Source organism: Delphinapterus leucas, chromosome 11, assembly GCF_059928025.1.
Source record: "Delphinapterus leucas isolate spDelLeu-1000000601 "Yukka" chromosome 11, BTC_Dleu_Yukka2, whole genome shotgun sequence".
NCBI classification, from domain to species: Eukaryota; Metazoa; Chordata; class Mammalia; order Artiodactyla; family Monodontidae; genus Delphinapterus; species Delphinapterus leucas.
Window position 1 is genome coordinate 95761769 of NC_143139.1, and position 21335 is coordinate 95783103.

Consider the following 21335-nt stretch of genomic DNA (forward strand, 5'->3'; position numbering starts at 1 on the left):
CTCTGGTTTCCTGAGGCTAAGGCTGCCAGGAAGGCGGAGAGAAGCAAGCAGCCTTCTCAGGTGAGGACAGAGGACAGGTGCCATGCATATCCTGCAAAGCTCTGCTGGTGGAGGGAGGGACAGGGCAGGGTGTGCCCTCTCCCCAGTGCTTGGCACAGTCTTGGGTCTGCACCCCTATCCTGCTCATTACTCACAACAGCAGGCCCCAGCCCAGCGCCCATCTTCAGAATGAAGGCTGTCTCGGCACCAGGGTCTGCCTGGCCGGCAGGCTGTGCACACTGCTGACCCTGGGCTCCTCCCCTGGTGCCACAGGGGGACCTGGTGGTCCAGGCAGCCTCGGCCCTTCCGCACCTCTCGCCTGTGGCTTTGCCTTCCAGCCTTCCCAGCAGGGACCTTCCCCAGGGTCTGATACTAGACTGGCCCAAACACATGATACCCTGAATGTAATGGGACCCTAACTTCTCAGTTGCTCCTCAAAACTGTTCCTTCAGTAGGGAGAATGGGAAGAAAATTCTTTAAGCACCAAGTAGGGGCCAGGCACTATGCTAGGAGCTTTACAGGCATTATTTCACAGTAACACTGAGAGGCCTGACCCCCTTATCTTGGAGATGAGGCAGCTGAGGGAGGCGACACATGTGGCCCAAGGCCACGTGGCTGGTTAGAAGTGGGACTGGGGCTCACATCCAGCAAAGCTCCTCTGCTTGGGCCCCAGGGACTCTGCCTTCGAGCCTCCATTGTTGTGGGCCCCATCCAAACGCACAGGACATGGCTGAGAAGGCAGCACCCCAGGCAGAGCCACGGAGCAGGCGCGGAGCTGCTGCGCCAGTGAGCGAGCGGGCGGTCCTCTGTGCTGAGGACCTGCACGCTTCTCCGTAAAAAGGCAACTGCACGGTCAGCTGCCGGCGGTCGGGACTTCATGCTGCGCCAAAGCCTCCAACACCCCCGCCCTCGTCACCCTCCTTCCTGCTGCCCTTCAGCTTCACCTCCGTGGCCTGAACCTGGGCCGGGTCAGTCTGTCCTCCAAATCCTCCCGCGTCTGACACCAAGCTGCCCTCTCCACCTGCGGCTAGGCGGCACCCCCTCAGCCCCACGGGACCTGGCCAGGGTGTGGAGGGCGGCCTCGTCCTCAACCTGTACCCACCCGGGCGCCGTCAGGTCAGCACTCTCCTCCCTGGGCTGTAGGTGCTTCTCTACTTAACACGGCTGTCCGCCCTGCGAGGACAGGGACTGCCGTGTGCCCCCTCCGGCCAGTGCGCGACGGGACAGAGACAGCGGTCCCTGAGGACCGGGCAGGCAGTCCAGTGGAGATGCAGACAATACGTGACACACACATGACTCGAGATTGTGGTGATGCCAGGAAGGCTGCAGAGTGGGGACAAGGGGACTTGGAAGGCTGCCGTGAGCAAGTGACACTGAAGCTGAGACCCAGAGAAGAGACGGAGGCACAGTGCTCCAGCGCAGGGAGCTAAGCGCGAGCACAAAGCTCCACGGGAGGAAGCTCAGAGGAGCCGAAGGAGCCTCGCCGGAGACTCCAGGGGTCCTCAGAGGCGTGCTGGGCAGTCTGGACTTAATCCTACCAGGGATGGGAACCTCTGAAGCTGCAGTTGTGGGAGGCAGTGAGGGGCTGCCGGGGCTGGGGTGGGAGGGAAGGGGAGCCCCGGGACATGACGCTGTTCACACGCAGGCCGGCTGTGTGACGTTCCGACCACAGAAGCTGCTCGGGAAGGCCCAGCTCCAGGGCAGGGAGGCTGCTGTGTGCAGCTGGCACCCAGGACAAGGCAGCAGATGGATGGAGGATACTGCTTCCTGCCCACTGGATCGGGAGACCTGGGGGGTGGGGTCTCCTTGTTTACTCAGATGAGAATGGAAGACCGGGGTGGGGGGGGGGGGGTGTTCCGCGGTCAGAGCCCTGCCCACTCGCTGCCCTGAGCCAGGGAGGCTTCAGCACGGGGAGAGGGCAGCACAGGCCGGCCACACGGCTCCATCACCCACAGAGCCAGGAGGAGGGGGCACACTAACAGCTGCCCGAGGACCTGTCCTCTGTGGCACTGCTGGCCTGGTGAGGGACAAGCGCCAGGTATCTCACGTGGTGGCGGGAGATTAGAACTCACATCTCCTTGCCCCAGCCCTGGGGTTTTCTGCCCGACAGGGCAGCTGTAGGGTCCGGTTTGCGGCTCTGAACCTCCTGCTCCTCCCGGGCATGGCTGAGGGCAGTGCACCCAGCATTTGCTGACACCGCACCCCAGGCCAGGCTGCGCTGAGCATGGTGGAGGCATTTCTTAACTGAATCCTCACAAGGTTGGCCACTGCTATCCCTCTTTTTACAGAAGGAAAACTGAAGCACAGAGACATTAAGTGGCCTGAGCTTGGTCACACAGCACTTTCCACACTGCTCTGGGTGAGAAAGTGGGGCGCCACGAACCGGAACTCACATGTACAATCACTGTCCCTTCCCCGCCTTGTCGGGAGACCCAACGATGGTGGCTCTGTGTCCTCAGCACGGACACTGAAATGAATGCTCCTTGAGGTGGGGGGCTGCGTCTCTGTCCCCAATCACTGGGGCTTCCGCACAGTCTGCAGAGGGCTGACAGCGAAGGCCTGCAATGTGACTGCTGAACCGCGAACCCAGGACGACGGGTCCAGCCTCGCGGGGAAGCACTCGATGACAAGCAGTTCAGGTGGACGAGACCAGAGGCACATGTTCGTTCCTTCCCTCCAAGAGGTGAAGGTCTGACCTCAACAGACTCGAAACGACCCCAAACCGAGGGACACGCCACTTAATCACTCAGCGCCTCATTTCTCCTGTATAAACAGGAACGATGACACCAACCTTCTGAGGAATGAACTGTGGCGCTTACTGTCCCACGAGAGCCAAGCGCTCTGTCAGCTGGCAGAGCCCAAGAATGAGCAGAGAGAAAAGCGATGATGAACAAAAATTAAAATTTCCAAGAGGAGATTTGCCCACCAGGCCCAGGGCCCAGAGTTCTTCTTTTTCTCAAACATGGGCTGGGATTCCAGGACAGGAACAAAAGGCACTGAGTAACCAATGGTTCTCTCCCTAACTGGCTCTTCCTGGACACTTCCAGGAACATTCCACGTGGCCTCCTATATAACCCAGCCCTAACCACCTGGGCCAGGAAGGTGGCAGAGCCCCCTAGACACAGTAGAAGGGCCAACAGAAACATTCTTGAAAACCACCCAGACTGCTGCTTGCCCTGAGGGTCAGTGGACCCCGCGGGTTCTAGAAGTGCACGGGGCTCCGTGTGATGACCCACCCTCCCACCCTGCTCCGCTCCCTCCACTCCCAGCCCTACTCCCTGGAAGAGCAAGACAGAAAAGTGTGAGTGCAAAGTCCCCACTCGACAGCCCCTCAGGAAGCACTGTAACCCCCACTGGCCCCAGACACTCATCACTCAGCACAGGGGCCTTCTCTGGAGGTCAGTACCGGGACCCACCTAAGAAACAGATGACTTCCCAAATGAAAACTGCCACATTCTGAGGTGAATTCTGTTTCTTCCTCAAAGTACTGTTAGGCATTCCAGAGAAAGGCAGACACCCCCCAGCCCGACTTGTAACGAGGAGGAGGGAACATTCCACAGAGACTCAGGCCCATGGTGCTTGCTGCCCCAGAGAGCCAGGCCTAGCACACCTGTGTGGGTCTCAGCCGTCTGCAGTAAACACAGACGCCCTCACTTGCAGAGAAATAATCCCTTAACGAACAGTTCTGAGACAACCAGCCCCCCACCCCATCCTGTAGAAGCAAGTGCCCCAAGTTACATTTTGGTTTTTCTTCTCATGATCTGTTTTGCTCAGTGAGGACGGGGCGGGTGAGGAAGGCAATGGGAGCACTGCAGGCCTGCTGCTTCTAGAGACCCAAGTCCCATAATCCTGCTCTCACAGGCACACGCTGCCAGCCCGGACCACGAGCCCCCAGACACACTCACAAAAAGCACAACTCAACCTCCTGAGATTTTTAAAAGTAAAGTTAAACGGGATGCTAAAGTCTACTAAATCGTTGAGGGGATTTTCCTTCCCTTTGTACTTCTAGGAAAAGGAATCCTTCATAGACCTGGGGGAAAAAAAAGGTTTCAAAAAACAAAACTTGGGGTATTTTTTGTTTTTCAAAGGAGAACCCATCATAAGCTTTAGAGATGTTAAGTAAATTAAGAAGAGGCCTCTGGCAAGAAGCCTTTCTAAGACAGGGAAAGAGTGAGGGCTGCCAGCAGGACAGCCACCCCCCCAGAGGCTGCTTCTGCCCCTGGGGACTCCACACACACAAGGCCTGAGCCCCGGCGGAGGATGGGACCAATTTAAAGCCCCACGCCACCTTTCCACACGTATTCTGGGGAGCTGAGCAACAGATGGAAAGACACTGTATCCACCTGGCGCTGGCAGTCCATGCGATTAAATGCTGGTGGGGCAGCCTGGCCTGGGGCGAGCAGGAGGCAGCGGCCCCGACACCCCCTCGGAGTCTGGCAGGGGTGGCGGCCCCGACTCACCTGTGCTTGCTGTACTTTCCATTCCCACGAGCACACTGCCCCCCTCACCCCCGCTCCGACTGCTCTGTGCTGAGGCTGCCTTTCGCTGTCTTGTTCTGCAAGGCGGGGAGAGGGCACGGGAGGGGAGGCTGACGCCGGCAAAGCCAAGGAGACAGGACAGGAGGGACAGAGAACGAGCGTGGGGGTCAGGGCAGGCGGAGGTGAGGAGAGGAACGCACATGGAAAAGGAAAGAAAAAGCAGAGTCAGTGCTGAGTGACAAACAGGAGATACTCAGACAGGGTCTTCTGAGGTAAACTGTGACCATTAAAAAGAAGTTTTTAAAAATAAAAACATGTAAATTAAGTAAAAAATGGGAGAGAAAATTGTAAGATCCTATGATCCATACTGGAAAATAATTGTTAAAGAAAAGCATAAGTAAGCATCTTTCAGAAGCACTTTGAGGGCAGACTTGTCAGGGCGACCTCTTTCTAGTACTTTCTGGCCCCTCTTAGAGACTGAAGACCGTGAGCACCAGTGGCCACCAGGGGTCAGTGTGACCTCAGCCGGAGGAGAGCCGCTGCTGCAGGGACTGCCAGGTGGCGGTCTCCACCATCCCAGTCCTTCCCTGGGGTCCCTTTCTCCACGCCCTCCCGTCTCCACACACGCATGTGGTGTCTTGGAAACAGGCCATTCACACACACCCCCGCCCCCATCTTCATTCCTTTCCTAAATTTAAGAGGTGACCAAGAGACCACCTCCTCAATCAGTTGCAGGCACCACTGGCTGCTTCGGCTGAAGTAAAACCTGGAGGAGACTGTGAGTTTCCCCAAAAGCCTGGAGTCAACTCTCTTTAGTCTGGGAAGACACCTCTGCTTCTGTACCTAGACCTACAACCAATCTCACCTCACGCCAATCTGTGATCTGGGGTTCCACTCAACTGCGGGGGAAACCAGGAGTTTTGTGTGTTTCTCTTCCAATTTCTCTTAACAGACAAACACCTTTCTCCCCAGCTGCGCCACCCCATGGGTGCTGACCCCACGCCACAGGGCTCCCTCCCATTTGCATCTCGGCCCTCCCGGGGCCAGGAGTGCTCGGCAGCCCAGGCCCTGGTGGTGTGGCCGTGACCCTGCAAGGTCTGGTCTCCAGGTCTTTCAGGAGGAGCCCCGCCGCCACCCCCAAGTCCTGCGGGGAGGGGAGCACAGGCTCTGCAGGCTCTGACTCACCTTGTGCTTGGGGCACCTCACCGAGAAGTTCTCCTCATGGAGCAAACAATCTGCAAGAGAGAAGGGGACAGTCAGGAGGAGGCTGGCGTGCAGCACAGCCTGAGGGGCATGGGGCCACGCTGGCCAGGACAGGGTCACACATGGAGATAAGAGATCTCCACACTATGATTTCTAATAGGAAAACACACAAGACACCCCCAAATAAGCTATGGCACCTCAACATGGTGGAATGTCAGTCCAACATGAAACGTTTCAGAATAGTGAACACGATGCAAATTGCTCAAAAAACCAGGATACATAAATGTACAAGTACAATCCCAATTTTACCAAAATATTTTATGTGCATAAAAAAGGACAAAGGAAATCTACCAAAATATGACCGTGATTCTCTCTGGATAGTAATATTATAGGTGATTTTAATTTTCTTTATTTTTTCTGTATTTCCATGATCATATCCTATTATTCTAATCAGAAACAATCTCTAATAAGTGTTATTTTTAAAATTCCTTATCTTAGGCTAAGGCCATTCCACAGGCCCACGCCAAAGCTTCCTTGTGAAAACACTTTGAATCTGGAGGCACCTTTTCTCCTCCGTGGAGAGTCACAGGTCAGAGACAGCAAGGAGGCCAGGCCCGTGAGCCCCGCTGCCACCCTTGCCCCACACACAACCCATGGACACACTGCAGAAGGTCCATAATCCCTGCTAAATGCTTCAGAGAAATGTGAAATCCCACGAGGGGGCGATTAATCCTTGGAGGAAAATCACTCATTCCAACTGTTAACACGGTGGTGACACATCCTCCATGACGGCAAGGACGCGCACCTGCCTCCAGGGGCGTTGTGCTCTGCGGCACAAGCATCGTGCGCGGAGCAGGGCGAGGAAACCGACTTAACGAGCTCACTCTGCACACCACAGCTCCTGAAGACCGACAGCCAGGTCACTGGTGCGAGACGCAGTGGCCGAATGTTAATAAATATTGATCACACATTCTCAGAGAGCTCCCAGGCACCAAGGCGGGAGGCAGCCGTGGTACTTAGCCTTGTTAAGTTTACAATTTAACTCAGGTTTAAAGTGAGGTCCAGATTAGCGGCCTGTGTACCCACAGATTTCAAGTGAAACAGTAGTAAGCAAGGGAGCACACAAATGGAAACTTTTGAGGTCCTCTATAATCTTAAATAAATAAAGACCCTTTCATAATTCGGCTAAGCCTCCCCTTCTGGAGTCCTAGAATCTCTAGGGTCAGACGGGTTTGGTCTTCACAGTTCCCGGGGCAAGCCTCGGGGCACGAGAAACAGCAAGTCCTGCTAACCTTTGCATCCCTATCCCCTCCCCCCTCCAAGCAAAGAGCGCAGCAGTAAATGAAATGTGTTAATTTAAAACCCACAAGTACATGGTATGACCAAGGCTCCTGCTGCTCCAATCTGCCAGAGAGCTCACGAACAGCGGGAGATGGACAGCTGGAGCTCCAGGGAAGCACCTTCTCCTTACCTGGGCTGTGGCAGCAGCGCATGCTGGCAGAGTCTATAGTTTGGGCCAAAGAGAAACAGCACAGGCCACGGGGTGGGGAAAGGCCACCCTTACACCACAGGGGTTTACAGAAATAAGGAGGGGGGCCGTGTTAGCTGGAAAAGATGCCATCAGAAAGGTAGAGGTGGCTCAGGTCCCCTCACTGCCACGAAACAGTGGCCAGCTGTGATGGACCATTAGTAAAACATGCTTAAAGTTAGGAAACATGTTCCCTCAAAGTTAAAAAGAAGAAATAAAACAATGTAAGTAAACACTAAAGGCAACTTGGAACTAATGCCAGGTACTTCTGGGAATGGAAGTCTCCGAAACGAATCTACGAGATGGGGTGCACCTTTTGGCTAGGCCTCCCGAACAGGCAGCGGCTGTCCCCATTCTCGTCATGTCCACCGGCCATCAGGAACTGCACTTCCTGTTCCTGGCAGGGTGAGAACCACAGCTGGAGGGCTTAGACACCTGCAAGGGGCCGGGGAGCCTCTCCTGGGCTGCCTCCAGCCAGGCTCTGCTGGGGAAGAGCCAAGAGTGGCAGGAAGTGCAGTAAAAGCTCTCCTGAGGGCTCTGGACAGGCGCCTGGCCCCACACTGCCCACCCGCCAGCCTCTCGTTTGATTCCTTTAAGCCCCTGGCAACACCCCGCACTGTGCAGAGGGCCTGGTCAGCACTTCCCCACAGTGAGGTCAGAGTCAATGGCTGGATCATCACGCAGGCTGGAAGAGGCTCACCAGGTTGTCTAGTCGGCAGGGTGGCTTCCAGACACAAACAGCAGCACCCCAGAACAGTGTTCCACTTTGAGTCCTCTCTTTGGGCTTAAAGGCAGAGGACTCTGCTGAGCTCCTCATAACAAGCTATGTGGAGCTTCAGATACCCACATGCACCCGTATATACCCCATGCTGAGGATGGTGAGCCCGGGAAGGGAGAAAACGAAAGGATGTCTAGCGTCCTTTGGATCTGCCAGGCCCCGACAGTCTCCAACTCAGCTACAATCTCCTCAGAGCTACGCTTAGTACTCATAATGGCAAAATCCAGGCTGGGACTCAGGGACCCACCAGCCTCACCCCACCTCGCTGAGAGGCAGCCTCAGCTCCTGGGGCTGAAGGAGGGGAATAAGAAGGTGGGAGCAAGGCCCTGGGATGCAGAGAGCTCCTCTCCAGGGAGAGGCCAGACCACCAGTTCTTTCGTAGGACCCATCTGGGGCTCTGAACCCACTGCTGCAAGATCAAAGTCAGCAGCGGAGAGAGCAGCTTTAAAATGCTGCTGGAAGGGTGGCTACAGAAGTGAAATTCCCAGCTGTGCTTCCTCATGAGGGTAAAAGAAAAAGCCCCTCTAGGCAAGATTCTATATGCACAGTGGGATTATAAATGAGCTACCACAGCTCTTTTTTCCTTTGGTATTAATTGTTGTGGCTTATTGCATTAAATACATTAAATCTTTTTTTTTTTTTTTAAACAGCACTCATGTTCTTATTACTGCACTCTCCCACCTGGAGACAAATCCTATGCCCGTGACATAACAAGCAGCACAACAGAGCAAACTGTGATGTCACAAATGTGCAATCACTGTTAGGAAGGGGAAACTCTGCAGGAGCCACAGATCCTCATGTTTCCATGGAGATGTCCCTGGTGATAAAAGTTTTGCCTTCTTTAAGGTTTGGGCAGCTGACAGCAAGGCAGAGATGAAAATGCCAAACTGTTCCTTACTCCATACAGAGATGGGGGACTCAAACTCAGGGACTTACTTTTATTATAACTAGAAAGAAAGTCAATCAATGAATGCCTTTCCTGGATACAAAGATCCATTACATATAGAACAGAATTCCTGAGAAGACTGTGTGGGATAAATACAAGCATCAAGCTACACAGAGCAGTGCAGGCTCTGGGTCACTGTGACTCAGGTCATCCAAGAGACCAACAAAGACACGGTCACCTTGTTAAGCTGCTTCTTTGGTGCCAGCTCCGCATGGAGGAGCAGTTTGCAGCAGCTGGGACAGCAAAGCCAGAGGGCCAAGGCCCCGACCCAGACAGCCTTCCTCTCCCTGGATACTCGGCCACCAACTTCTGCCAAACAGAGACGTTACCAACTTATCTGGGCAGGCCATGCAAGGCAGGTTCAAACAGAGTGACAAGGAAGTCCTTTGCTTCCTAACACTCAGCTGGTAGAGCAGGCCCTGCTTCCCTGCTGGTGGTGCGCGCTAGAGGGCCTCCACTTGAGGGAGGAGAGCCCAGTACCTGTCCCGAAGAACCCCCAGAGCCTGGGCTAGAGCAGGGCGTTCCAGCCGCCAGCTGCACACGGCCATGGGAGTCTAAACGAAAGAAAAAGCTCAGTCCCTCATTCCCACTAGCTACCTTCCAAGCGCTCAATGGTCACACATGGCTTGTGGCTACTGTATTGGAGAGTACAGATCTAGAACATTCCCTCACTGCAGCAAGTTCTACCAAGCGACTCCACTCAACCCCTGGAGAAACTGTACCTGGAGGCAGGTGCCCCGTGTGCACACAGGGAGCACGCTCGCGGGGGGGACGAGGCACCTGCCTGCTGCTCACCTCAGGCTGCTGGGCAGAGCCTCCATGCAGGAGACCACCTCTCACTGCCCACCGACGGGGAAAGCCAATGCTTGCAGCATTCCCCACAAAAGACTTACACACAACTGCCGAAAACCCAGAACTTGAACATCTTCATTAAAAACCACGAAGCTTAAACTAGAAAAAGAAACAAAACGTTCTGATGTAACCCTGGGCGGTATCATGAAAATGAGAAAAGGCAGTGGTTGGGCTTCTGAGAGAGAAGGATTTAATGGCTGTTCTATAGAACATGCCAGACCATGACCCAGGGTGAATTACTGCTCAGACTCAACAAGTAAACATGTAGAAGAGGACAGAGGATGGAAGGGACAGACTGAAACCCAAACTCCCTGAACTGACACTTCAAGGCTCTCTTCTTTCTTTTTTTATTTAATAAATTTATTTATTTTTGGCTGTGTTGGGTCTTCGTTGTTGCACGCGGGCTTTCTCTAGTTGCGGTGAGCGGAGGCTACTCTTCGTTGGGGTGCGCGGGCTTCTCATTGTGGTGGTTTCTCTTGTGGCGGAGCACGGGCTCTAGGCGCTCGGGCTTCAGTAGTTGTGCTTCAGTAGTTGTATCATGCGGACTCAGTAGTTGTGGCTCGCGGGCTCTAGAGCACAGGCTCAGTAGTTGTGGCGCACAGGCTTAGTTGCTCCGTGGCATGTGGGTTCTTCCCGGACCATGGCTCGAACCCATGTCCCCTGCATTGGCAGGCGGATTCTTAACCACTGCACCACCAGGGAAGCCCTCAAGGCTCTCTTCTTACTGCCCACTTATCCCTCTGGTCACACGGCACCCTGGCCACCAGCTGCCCTTCAGCACATGCAAACAAACTTTCATGAGAATCTAACTTTGGCATAAGCATTATCTTTCTGTACCTTTCTCTTTTTTTCGCCACACTGTGTCGCTTGGCAGGATCTTAGTTCCTGACCAGGGATCAAATCCAGGCCCCCAGCAGTGAAAGCCCGGAATCCTAACCACTGGACCACCAGGGAATTCCCTTTCTTGTTCTTTTTAGCTGCACCCCCTACAGAAACCTGGAAAGAAAAAAGGGAAGAGGAAAGGAGGGGCAACGAGAAGGATGTGAAAGGCAGGGGGACACACTTAAGCAAACGTCAGGAGCGCTGGGAGGAAGGGTGGTCGAGAGGAACTCAGATTCCTCCCATACCTGTCGGATCCGACTCCATGTGCTTTATGCCTCTGTACCTGCTCCCATCACCTGGTCAGCCACCAGGCCATTTGAGCACTCTTGTTTGTCTTCCCATTTTCTCTTCCTCCATCCTGACTGAAAGCATGAGAACCTGCTAGGTGAAGGTCTCAGACCCATCTGATGCTCAAAAAGTAACTGGTGAAAACAGTCAACAAAAAGCCAAAAGTCAGGAGGAAGAAAGAGGATTTCCCAGGCTGCTTGAAGCTCTGAGTCAGAACTCCAGTCTTCTGCATTGCTCATTGGATGGCACTTCTCAGACAAAAGGTGTCCTTCTTTCAACAGTTATTACACTGCAAAACACTGCTCTGATCATCTCCAGAGACCTGGAAAAAAGGTTTGACAAAACCCAACACCAGTTCACGATAAAAACACACAGCAAACTAGGAATAGAAAGGAACCTCTTCAGTTGCGTCAAGAACATCTATGAAAAGCCCACAGCTATCATCATGATAGGTCAGAAACAAGACAAGGATGTCAGCTCTTGCCACTTCATTTTTTTTTTTTTTTTTGGCTGTGGACCATTTTTAAAGTCTTTATTGAATTTGTTACAATATTGCTTCTGTTTTATGTTTTGTTTTTTTGGCCTCGAGGTATGTGGGATCCTAGTTCCCCAATCAGGGATTGAACCGCACCCCCTGCACTGGAAGGCGAAGTCTTAACCACTGGACTGCCAGGGAAGTCCCAGCTCTTGCCACTTCTATCCAACATTATCTAGAAGGTCTAGCCAGGCAACTAGGCAAAGAAAAGAAAAGGCATCTGATTGGAAAGGAAGAAGTAAAACAATCTACTCACAGATGACACATCTTGTATATAGAAATCCACTAAAAAACTATTAGAACTAATCAGTGAGTGGAGCAAAGTTCCAGGATACAAGATCAATACACCAAAATCAATTATATTTCTATACAGTCACAGTGAACAATCTGAAAATGGAATTAAGAAAACAATTCCATTTATAACCACACCAAAAATAATAAAATACTTAGGAATAAATTTAACAAAAAAGATGCAAAATGTGTACTCTGAAAATTACAAAACACCGTTGAAAGAAATTAAAAACTGAAGTAAATGGAAAGACAGACACCCCATGATCATGGGTTGGAGGACACACTATTTTTTTTTTTTATAAGATGGTGACAACCCCTAACCTGATCTGCAGATTCAATGCAATCCCGCCGCCCCTCAGAAATGGATAAGCTGATCCTAAAATTCATATAGAACAGCAAAGGACCCAGAATACCCAAAACAATCTTGAAAAAAAGGAACAAAGTTGGAGGATTCACACTTTCCAATTTCAAAATCTACTACAAAGCTACAGTAAACAAGACGGTGTGGTACTGGAGAGAGTCCAGAAATAGGTCCATACATCTATGGTCAACTGGTTTTCGACAAAGGTCATCGAATGAGAAAAGAGTAGTCTTTTCTACAAATGGTGCTGGGACAACTGGAATCCACATGGAAAGAAATGAACTGGACCCCTACTTCACACCACATACAAAAATTAACTCAAAACGGATCAAAGACCTGTGTAAGGGCTAAAACTATAAAACTCTTAGGAGAAAGCATAGGCATAAATCTTTGTGATTTGGGATTATGCAATGGCTTCTTAAATATAAGAAAAGCAACAAGCAACAAAGAGCATAAGTGGCAAAAGAAAAACAGATAAACTGAACTTCACCAAAGATGCTCAATATCATTAGCTGTCAGGGAAGTGCAAACCCAAATCACAATGATATACCACTTCTTGCCCACTGGGATGGCCATAATAAAAAAGACATAAAACAAGTGTTGGTGATGATGTGGAGAAACTGGAACCCTCACACACTGCTGGAGGGATGTAAAATGGTGCAGCCACTTTGGAAGACAGTCTGACAGTTCCTCAAACGGTTAAACATAGAGTTACCATATGACCCAGTAATTCCACTCCTAGGTTTATACCCAAGAGAAATGAAAACATTTAGTCCACACAAGGACTTGTCTGTGAATGTTCACAGCAGCATTATTTTGTATTATTATTGTATAATAATACAAAAGTGGAAAACCTAAACGTGCATCAACTGAAGATAAATAAAATATGGTATAAATAAAATATGGTATATCCTTACAATAAAATATTGTTAGAAAATAAAACCAGTGAAGTACTGACACATGCTGCGATGTGGATAAACCAGAGAAACAGGAAGCTAAGTCACACGAAACCCATCACAAAGACCACATATTGCGTGATTCCATTTACATGAAGGCAAATCCACAGAGATAGAAAGTAGATTAGTAGTTGCCAGGGGCTGGGGGTGAGGGAGAGAGACCACCAAAAGGTAGCAGTTTAAGACGTGATGAAAATGCTCTAAAATTAATTGTGATAGTGCTTGCACAACTCTGTGAATATAATGGTAAAAATCATTTAATTGTACACTTAAATAGGTAAGTCTTTTGTGAATTATAAAATTTATAAAAAATATCACCCCATTTAATTCCTTTTAATTATCTTCTCTGCATTCCTTCAGAATTCACAAACAGAACAAGGTCAGAAGAGACAAAAAGAACTATGAAGGAGAGAGAATCAAAATGTTATTTCCTACCCTTCGGATGCTCTGAACAAGGGTCTGTGGTCCCAGCTTACCTGCGTCAATGGCACACGGGTAATGGTAACGGAAGGAGCAGCCTTTGTTGTAGCAGCCCAAGGTGGCGCCTGCCTCCTGGCAGTGGGAACATTTCTGGAAAGGAAGGAAGAAGTCAGGCGTGTCACCATCCCAACCTCACCCCTCTCCCCCAGGCCTTCCCCAGACCCCGTGGGTCAGACCTCAGCGCATGTCTCTGCGGTTACAGGAGTCTGGCAGCAGGACAGGCTGTCAATTTCTAACCACCACTCACTGACCACACCATGCAAGGGATCCAGCAGTAATGTTTTAGGCCAGGCCTTACAAATGTTCACAAATAAATCAAACAGCACAACACAGGCACCCAGCCCTGCCCTTGGTGTGCCCACTGTCCACCCGCCTGTGAGCCTGCCTGTCCTTTCCTCAGTCCTCACCACTATGGTGAACTGCCTACAGATCTTGCCCATCTATTTCTGTTGTGGAAGTCTGGGGTAGGAGAAGAGGGTACGATAGTAGAGTTATATATAAACCTTTTAGAATTAAAAGTGGAATTTGGTTTCTAGTTTTTATTTTCGTAAGAAGATTTTATTTTTATTCTGCTTATCCCAAATGCCCAATACAAGTATATTTCTCTTTTCAGAAAATATGGGCTCCTGTGTGCAAACGGTATTTTTACACACAAATCCTATTTTAAAGGCACTAGGAAACCTGCCATGAATTTCTGGCTGAGACATTATTCTGTAATTGAGATGCTCCTCCTTCTTCGGTCAGGTTTTCATAAAGTGGGGCACATCTCTATCATGTGATGTGGCTGCCATGATCGCTCAGTCCTGTGTCCTGTCAACAATAATCGTACTTGGAAAAACCACATTGGCCCTACTGAGGAAAGATGCAGACCCTTCTGGTGGCCGAGGACACACAGCTAAGGCTACCTGAATGATACAGATTCTGATTCTAGGGAATCAGATTCCTGATTCTAGGGAAAATAAAAGTGCTCCATAAGCAGTTACACTTGTGGAAAACGGCTCCCCAACACATACTACACCCTTCCTGGGGGAAAGTGACCAAAGGGCACCCTTCCCTCTTTTCTCTTTTGCCTGGGATGTCAGCCTATCAGGGTCTGTGTGGCTTGCAGGCCTGCAGCAGTCAGGAATGCCTCACCTAGTGAAGTGAGGCCCACCTGGACGGTGCCATGGAATGAACACCTCCAACTCACAGCGGCAGGAGCAGGATGACAGGGAGCTGGATCAAGCTGCCCTAATGCTGATGCTGATGGAAAACCACACAGACGCCAGCAACAGCACAGCCCAATGCGCACCCTGAATCATGCGTCAGGGTGATTGCGTCAATCATCACCCGAATGATGCGGCTCATTTGGTCCTCATAACTACCCTGTGACAGCCCCACTCTACAGATGAGGTTCCTAAAGCACCATAAGGGGAAGTAACCTGCTCCAGGTCAGAGCTGATCCCAGCTGACCACGCCTGGCATCCTCCAGAGGCAAATGCAGCAGGAACAGGGCTGTAAGACAGCCCTAGAAGACCAACATTCTTCTGGGTGCTGACAACCAGTAAATGTTTATCATGTGCCCTCATACCCTTGCCAAGAAACAAAAGACTACTTGGCCCAGAGTAAACCAAGGACAGTTGGCAGCTTCTCGGGCAGCCCTAGACTTTATCTGCTTTTATCAGTGCCACAGGGCACCTTCAGTACAAAGGTCTCACCATCAACCAGAGGGAATGAACATGGCTAATTTCTCAGTGGTCACCCACAGCCATTCCCATTACACCCCTTCTTCCTAAGGGAGCCCCGAACGGTCAGCCATCCAGAGGACTCATGCTCCAGGCCCTCCCCACGCCCCTGGGGGGTGAATCTCAGTGGTGGACATTTAGGAATGGGTGTGTCAAGCATTTCTGGTAGTGAAGTCTGCAGGGAAAGGGACTTCTGGGAAAGTTTTGCACTCTTAACAAGGACACAAGACAGAAAGGCAGGAACAGGCCATATTCTCGCTCGACCTCTGTGAGAAGGGGATGGTGAGATCTGTAGCAACCATCTTGTCACCACAAGGGGACAGCCCTGAAGACAGAGCCCAACCTGCTGAGGGCTGCAGAGTGACAGGATGGAGAGAACCTGGATTTCTGTGACATGATTAAGCACTAAAGTAACCAACCCCAGGACCATCCCATCTCCAGACTTGTTAAGGGGGAGGACACTTTTCTTAAAAAAAAAAAAAAAAATCACTTTTTAGTTTAATTTTGTAACTTGCAGTCAAAATATCCTGATTGATACAGAAAGGGACCTAGTACTTGAGGCCCCGCTGCATAAGGTTAAGGATGTGGGCTCTGGAGCCTAAATAACTCCCTGGTAAGTGATTCCACCACTGGCCATCCTTGTGTTGTTCTTGGCCAAAGTCCTAAGCTTTGTTTCTTCAAGCTGCAAACGTGGACCTGGTAATACGATCTACCTCACAGAGATATTGTGAGGGTTAAATGTGTTAATCCAGGCTTACAACCGTGGCTGGATCAAAAGCGCTCGGTAAATGTGACCCAAGATGACCATGTGCCAGACACACGACACAGACTGACAAAGAGCCACCTGTGGAGCAGGCCTGTCATCACCCTCGGATCCGAACACTGTCCATTTCCTTCCTACCTCAACACACACCCCTCTGCCCCCGGTAGGGCTTCTCAAAGCTTCTTGCCCTGAACCAGCCCACAGGCCCCATTTTTCTCATAATGAAAGCAAACCCATCCCTCACCAGGAAATCACATCAATAAAATGATGCATGCATCTTTCAATTAAAAAAGCACAATTAACTTACTATATTACTTCCAGAGGAGAAAGACCCTGCATGACCTATTAGGTAGGGCCTTAGAGAACGGACCTTAAAGAGTTTAGGTCAGTGGTTCTCAAAGTGTGGTCCCTGGACCAGCAGCATCAGCTGGGAACTTGTTCGAAATGCAAATTTTGGGATTCTGGGAAGACTGTAGAGTAGTAGCACTGGGAATCTGTCCCCACACCTGGAAAATAACTGCACTGGCAGAATCTGTCTGATGTAACTGCTCTGGAGCTCTGGAGTCTGTTGAAGACCTGCAACTTCCAGGGGAGATGTGGGTGTTAAACAGCAGTTAATTCTGCCCATCTCCCACTCCCAGCCAAGTGGCAGGCAACCTAACTATACAAGTTAAGGAACTACGAAAAGAAGAACAAACTAAACCCAAAGCTAGCAGAAGGAAGGAAATAATAAGGATTAGAAAATAAATGAAACAGAGAACACACAGAGAATAGTAGAGAAAAACCCAAGTGGGGACATTACTATTGATTCTACAGAAATAAAAAGGATTATAAGAGAGTACTATGAGCAACTGTACACTAGCAAATTGGATAATCTAGATGAAATGCACAAATTTCCAGCAACACAAAACCTACCAAGATTAAATCACAAAGAAATAAAGATTTGAATAGATCTATAATTAGTAAGGAGATTGAATCAGTAGTCAAAAAGCTCCCGAAAAAGAAAAGCCTTGGACCTGATGATGGCTTCACTGGTAAATTCTACTAAACATTTAAGAATGAACTAATACCAGTCCTTGGGAAACTTTTCCCAAAAATTGAAGAGAAGGGGACATTTTCAAAATCATTCTACTGAGGCCAGCATCACCCGATACCAAAGCCAGAAAATGGTGCGTGCACACACACACAGACACACACATACACAGACACAAAAACCCTACAGACCAATATCCTTTATGAACATTGATGCAAAAATCCCCAACAAAACACTAGCAAACAGAATCCAACAGCACATTAAAAGGGTTATACACCATGACCAAGTGGGATTCACTCCTGGAATGCAAGGATGGTACAACACACAGAAATCAATGTAATACGTTATGTCAACAGCATGAGGGAAATAACTACATGCATGATCACCTCATTATATGCAGAAAAAACATTTGACAAAATTTAACACCTTTTATGATAAAAACACTCAACAAACTAGGAACAGAAGGAAACAAAAGACGTATATGAAAAACCGACAAGGATTATCATACTCAATGGTGAAAGACCAGTGGTGTTTCTTTTAAGATGAGGAAAAAACAAGGACACTTGCTTTCACCACTTCTATTCACCATAGTACTGGAAATTCTAGCCATAACAATTAAGAAAAAAAAAGAAATAAAAGGGGTCCAAACTGGAAAGAAAAAGGTAAAATTATCTCTGTTTGAAGATATGATCTTATATGTAGAAAACTCTAGAGATCACAAAAAAACAAATACCCTGCTAGAACTAATAAATGAATTCAGCAAAGTAGCAGGATACAAAGTCAACACAGAAAAATCAGTTGCATTTCTGATTCTCAATAGCATCAAAAAGAATAAAATACTTACGAATTAACTAAGGAAGTGAAAGACTTGTACAATGAAAACTACAAAACACTGCTGAAAGAAATTAAAGAAGACATGAATAAATGGCAACACATCCCATGCTCATGGATTAGAAAACTTAGTGTTATTAAAATGTTTACAAAGTGATCTACAGGGTGACCTTACAGAGTCAATACAATCTATCAAATCCCAATGACGTCTTTTGCAAAAATAGAAAAACCTATCCTAAAATTTATATGGAATCTTTTTTTTTTTTTTGGTTGTGCCGCACAGCTTGCAGGATCTTAGTTCCCCAACTAGGGATTGAACCCAGGCCCTTGGCAGTAAAAGCACAGAGTCCTAACCTCTGGACCAGCAGGTAATTCCCATGTGGAATATTAAGGGAACCTGAATAACCAAAACAATCTTGAAAAAGAACAATGCCGGAGCACCCATACTTCTGATTTCAAAGCTTACTACAAAGCTACAGTAGTCAACAGTGTAGCACTGACATAAATACAGAGATATAGACCAATGGAATAGAATAGAGAGCCCAGAAATACACCCTTCCGTATATGGTTAAATGATTTTTGAAAAGGGTGCCAAGATCATCCAATGGGGAAAGGACAGTCTTTTCAACAAATGGTGCCGGGAAAACTGGATATCCACATGCAAAAGAATGAAGCTGGACCCTTACCTAACAGCATATATAAAAATCAACTAACAAAGGACCAAGGACCTAAATGTAAGACCTAAAACAATAAAACTCTTAGAAGAAAACATGAAACAAAAGTTTCATGACATTGAATTTGGCAATGATTTTTTGGTTATGACACCAAAAGGCCCACATAACCAAAAGTAGACAAATAGGGCTTCATGAAAATTTTTAAATGTTGTGCATCAAAATACACTAGCAACAGAGTAAAAAGATAACATACAGGATGGGAGAAACTATTTGAAAATCATGTATATGATAAGGGATTAATATCCAGAATATATAGAGAACTCCTAAAACTCCACCAAATAACAACAACAAAAACCCCAACCAAAACAAAAAACCCAACTCATTTCAACAATGGGCAAAGGACTTGAATAGACACTTCTCCAAAGGAGATATACAAAGGGCCAATAAACAAAGGAAAAAATGCTCAACATCGCTCATCATTAGGGAAATGCAAATCAAAACCAAAATGAGATACCACTTCACACCCATTAAAATAACTACTATCAAACAGAAAAGAACAGTGTTGGTGAGGATGGGGAGAAACTGGAACACTTGGGCACTACTGGTGGGAATGTAAAATGGTACAAACACTATGGAAAACAGTATGGCAGTTCTTCAAAAAATTAAAAATAGAATTATCATATAATCCAGCAAGTCCACTTTTGCATATATATCCCACCAACATGAAAGCAGAGTATGAAAAATATTTGTACACCCATATTCACAGCAGCATTATTCACAATAGCTAATATGTAGAAGCAACTCAAGTGTCCATCGATGGATGAATGGCTAAGCGAAATACAGTATATGCATACAATGGAATATTTTTCACTCCTAAAAAGGAGGGAAATTCTGACACATGCTACAACCTTGAGGACACTGTGCTAAGTGAAATAAGCTAGTCAGCAAAAAACAAATACTATATGACTCAACTTATATGAGGTATCTAGAATAATTTAATCATAGTATAATGGTGGCTGTCATGGTATGGAGGGAGGAGAAAGTGTGGAGTCTTATTTAATGGGTATAGAGTTTCAGTTTTTTTTTTTTAAACCTGCACACAGATTTTTTTAAATATTAACTTATTTATTTTTGGCTGCGTTGGGTCTTCATTGCTGTGCATGGGCTTTCTCTAGTTGCGGCGAGTGGGGGCTACTTTTTGTTGCGGTGTGAGGGCTTCTCATTGTGGTGGCTTCTCTTGTTGCAGAGCACAGGCTCTAGGCGTGCGGGCTTCAGTAGTTGTAGCACACGGACTCAATATTTGTGGCTCCCGGGCTCTAGAGTGCAGGCTCAGTAGTTGTGGCACACGGGCTTAGTTGCTCCGTGGGATGTGGGATCTTCCCAGACCAGGGCTGGAACCCGTGTCCCCTGCATTGGCAGGCGGATTCTTAACCACTGTGCCACTAGGGAAGCCCTAGAGTTTCAGTTTTACAAGATGAAAACAGTTATAGGGACGTATGGTGGTGATGGTTACACAACAATGTGAAGGTATTTAATACCACTATGTAATTAAAAACTATGTATTGGGTTGGCAAAAAAGTGCCTTCAGTTTTTAAGTAAAAATAAAAGACACATTTTTCATTTTCACCAAGAACTTTATCGAACAACATATGCACCCTTTTGTTCCACTGTCTTCTGCCATTATTCAGGCAACTTTGTAATTCCATCTTCCCAAAACTTTTTATCTTTTTGAGCAAAGAACTGTTCCAGGTGCCTTTTACAGTCTTCCAGGAAACTGAAATTTTTTCCATTAAGAGAATTTTGTAAAGACGGAAATAAATGGAAATCCGAAGGTGCAATGTCTGGTGAATACAGTGGATGAATCAGAACTTCCCAGCCAAGCTGTAACAGTTTTTGCCTGGTCAGCAAAGAAACATGCGGTCTTGCATTAACCTGATGGAAGATTATGCATTTTCTGTTGACTAGTTCCGGATGCTTTTCGTCGAGTGCTGCTTTCAGTTGGTCTAATTAGGAGCAGTACTTGTTGGAATTAATTGTTTGGTTTTCCGGCAGAAGCTCATAATAGAGGACTCCCTTCCAATCCCACCATACACAACTTCTTTGGTGTGGTTGGTGGTGGTTCATTTCGCTTGCCCCACGATCTCTTCCATTCCACATTATTGTACAGTATCTACTTTTCATCGCCTGTCACAATTTGTTTTAAAAATAGAATGTTTTCATTACATTTAAATAGAAAATCGCATGCGGAAATATGGTCAAGAAGGTTTTTTTCGCTTAACTTATGTGGAACCCAAACATCAAAGCAATTAACATAATCAAGCTGGTGCAAATGATTTTCAATGCTTGATTTGGATATTTTGAGTATGTTGGCTATCTCCCACGTGGTATAACATTGATTGTTCAAAATTAAAGTCTCAATTTGATTGCTATCAACTTCAACTGGTCTACCTGACCCTGGAGCATCATCCAGTGAGAAATCTCCAGCACGAAACTTTGCAGACCACTTTTGACACGTTCGATCAGTCACAGCACCCTCTCCATACACTGCTCAGATCTTTTTTTGCGTTTCAGTTGGGTTTTTACCTTTCTTGAAATAACAAAGCATAATATGCCAAAAATGTTGTTTTCTTCCATCTTCAATATTAAAATGGCTACACAAAAAGTCACCAATTTTGATGTCATTTTTTAAATCC

General features: G+C 48.0%; 1 protein-coding gene across 7 annotated transcripts in view; it reads right to left on the reverse strand.

Moving 5' to 3' along the window:
- TCF20 (transcription factor 20) overlaps positions 1 to 21335 on the reverse strand; it is a 192519-nt gene that overhangs the window by 4384 nt on the left and 166800 nt on the right. For 5 of the 7 annotated variants that reach the window (XM_022596545.3, XM_089921394.1, XM_089921396.1 and 2 more), the window contains 3 exons: positions 13614 to 13707; positions 5703 to 5752; positions 3295 to 4627 (listed from right to left, as the gene is read on the reverse strand). In XM_022596545.3, the coding sequence (XP_022452253.1) occupies positions 4544 to 4627; positions 5703 to 5752; positions 13614 to 13707 (228 nt within the window). In that variant the 3' untranslated portion in view covers positions 3295 to 4543. Of the gene's footprint in view, positions 1 to 3294; positions 4628 to 5702; positions 5753 to 13613; positions 13708 to 21335 lie in introns of those variants that run through there. The other 2 variants (XM_089921395.1, XM_022596544.3) reach the window with 1 other exon arrangement.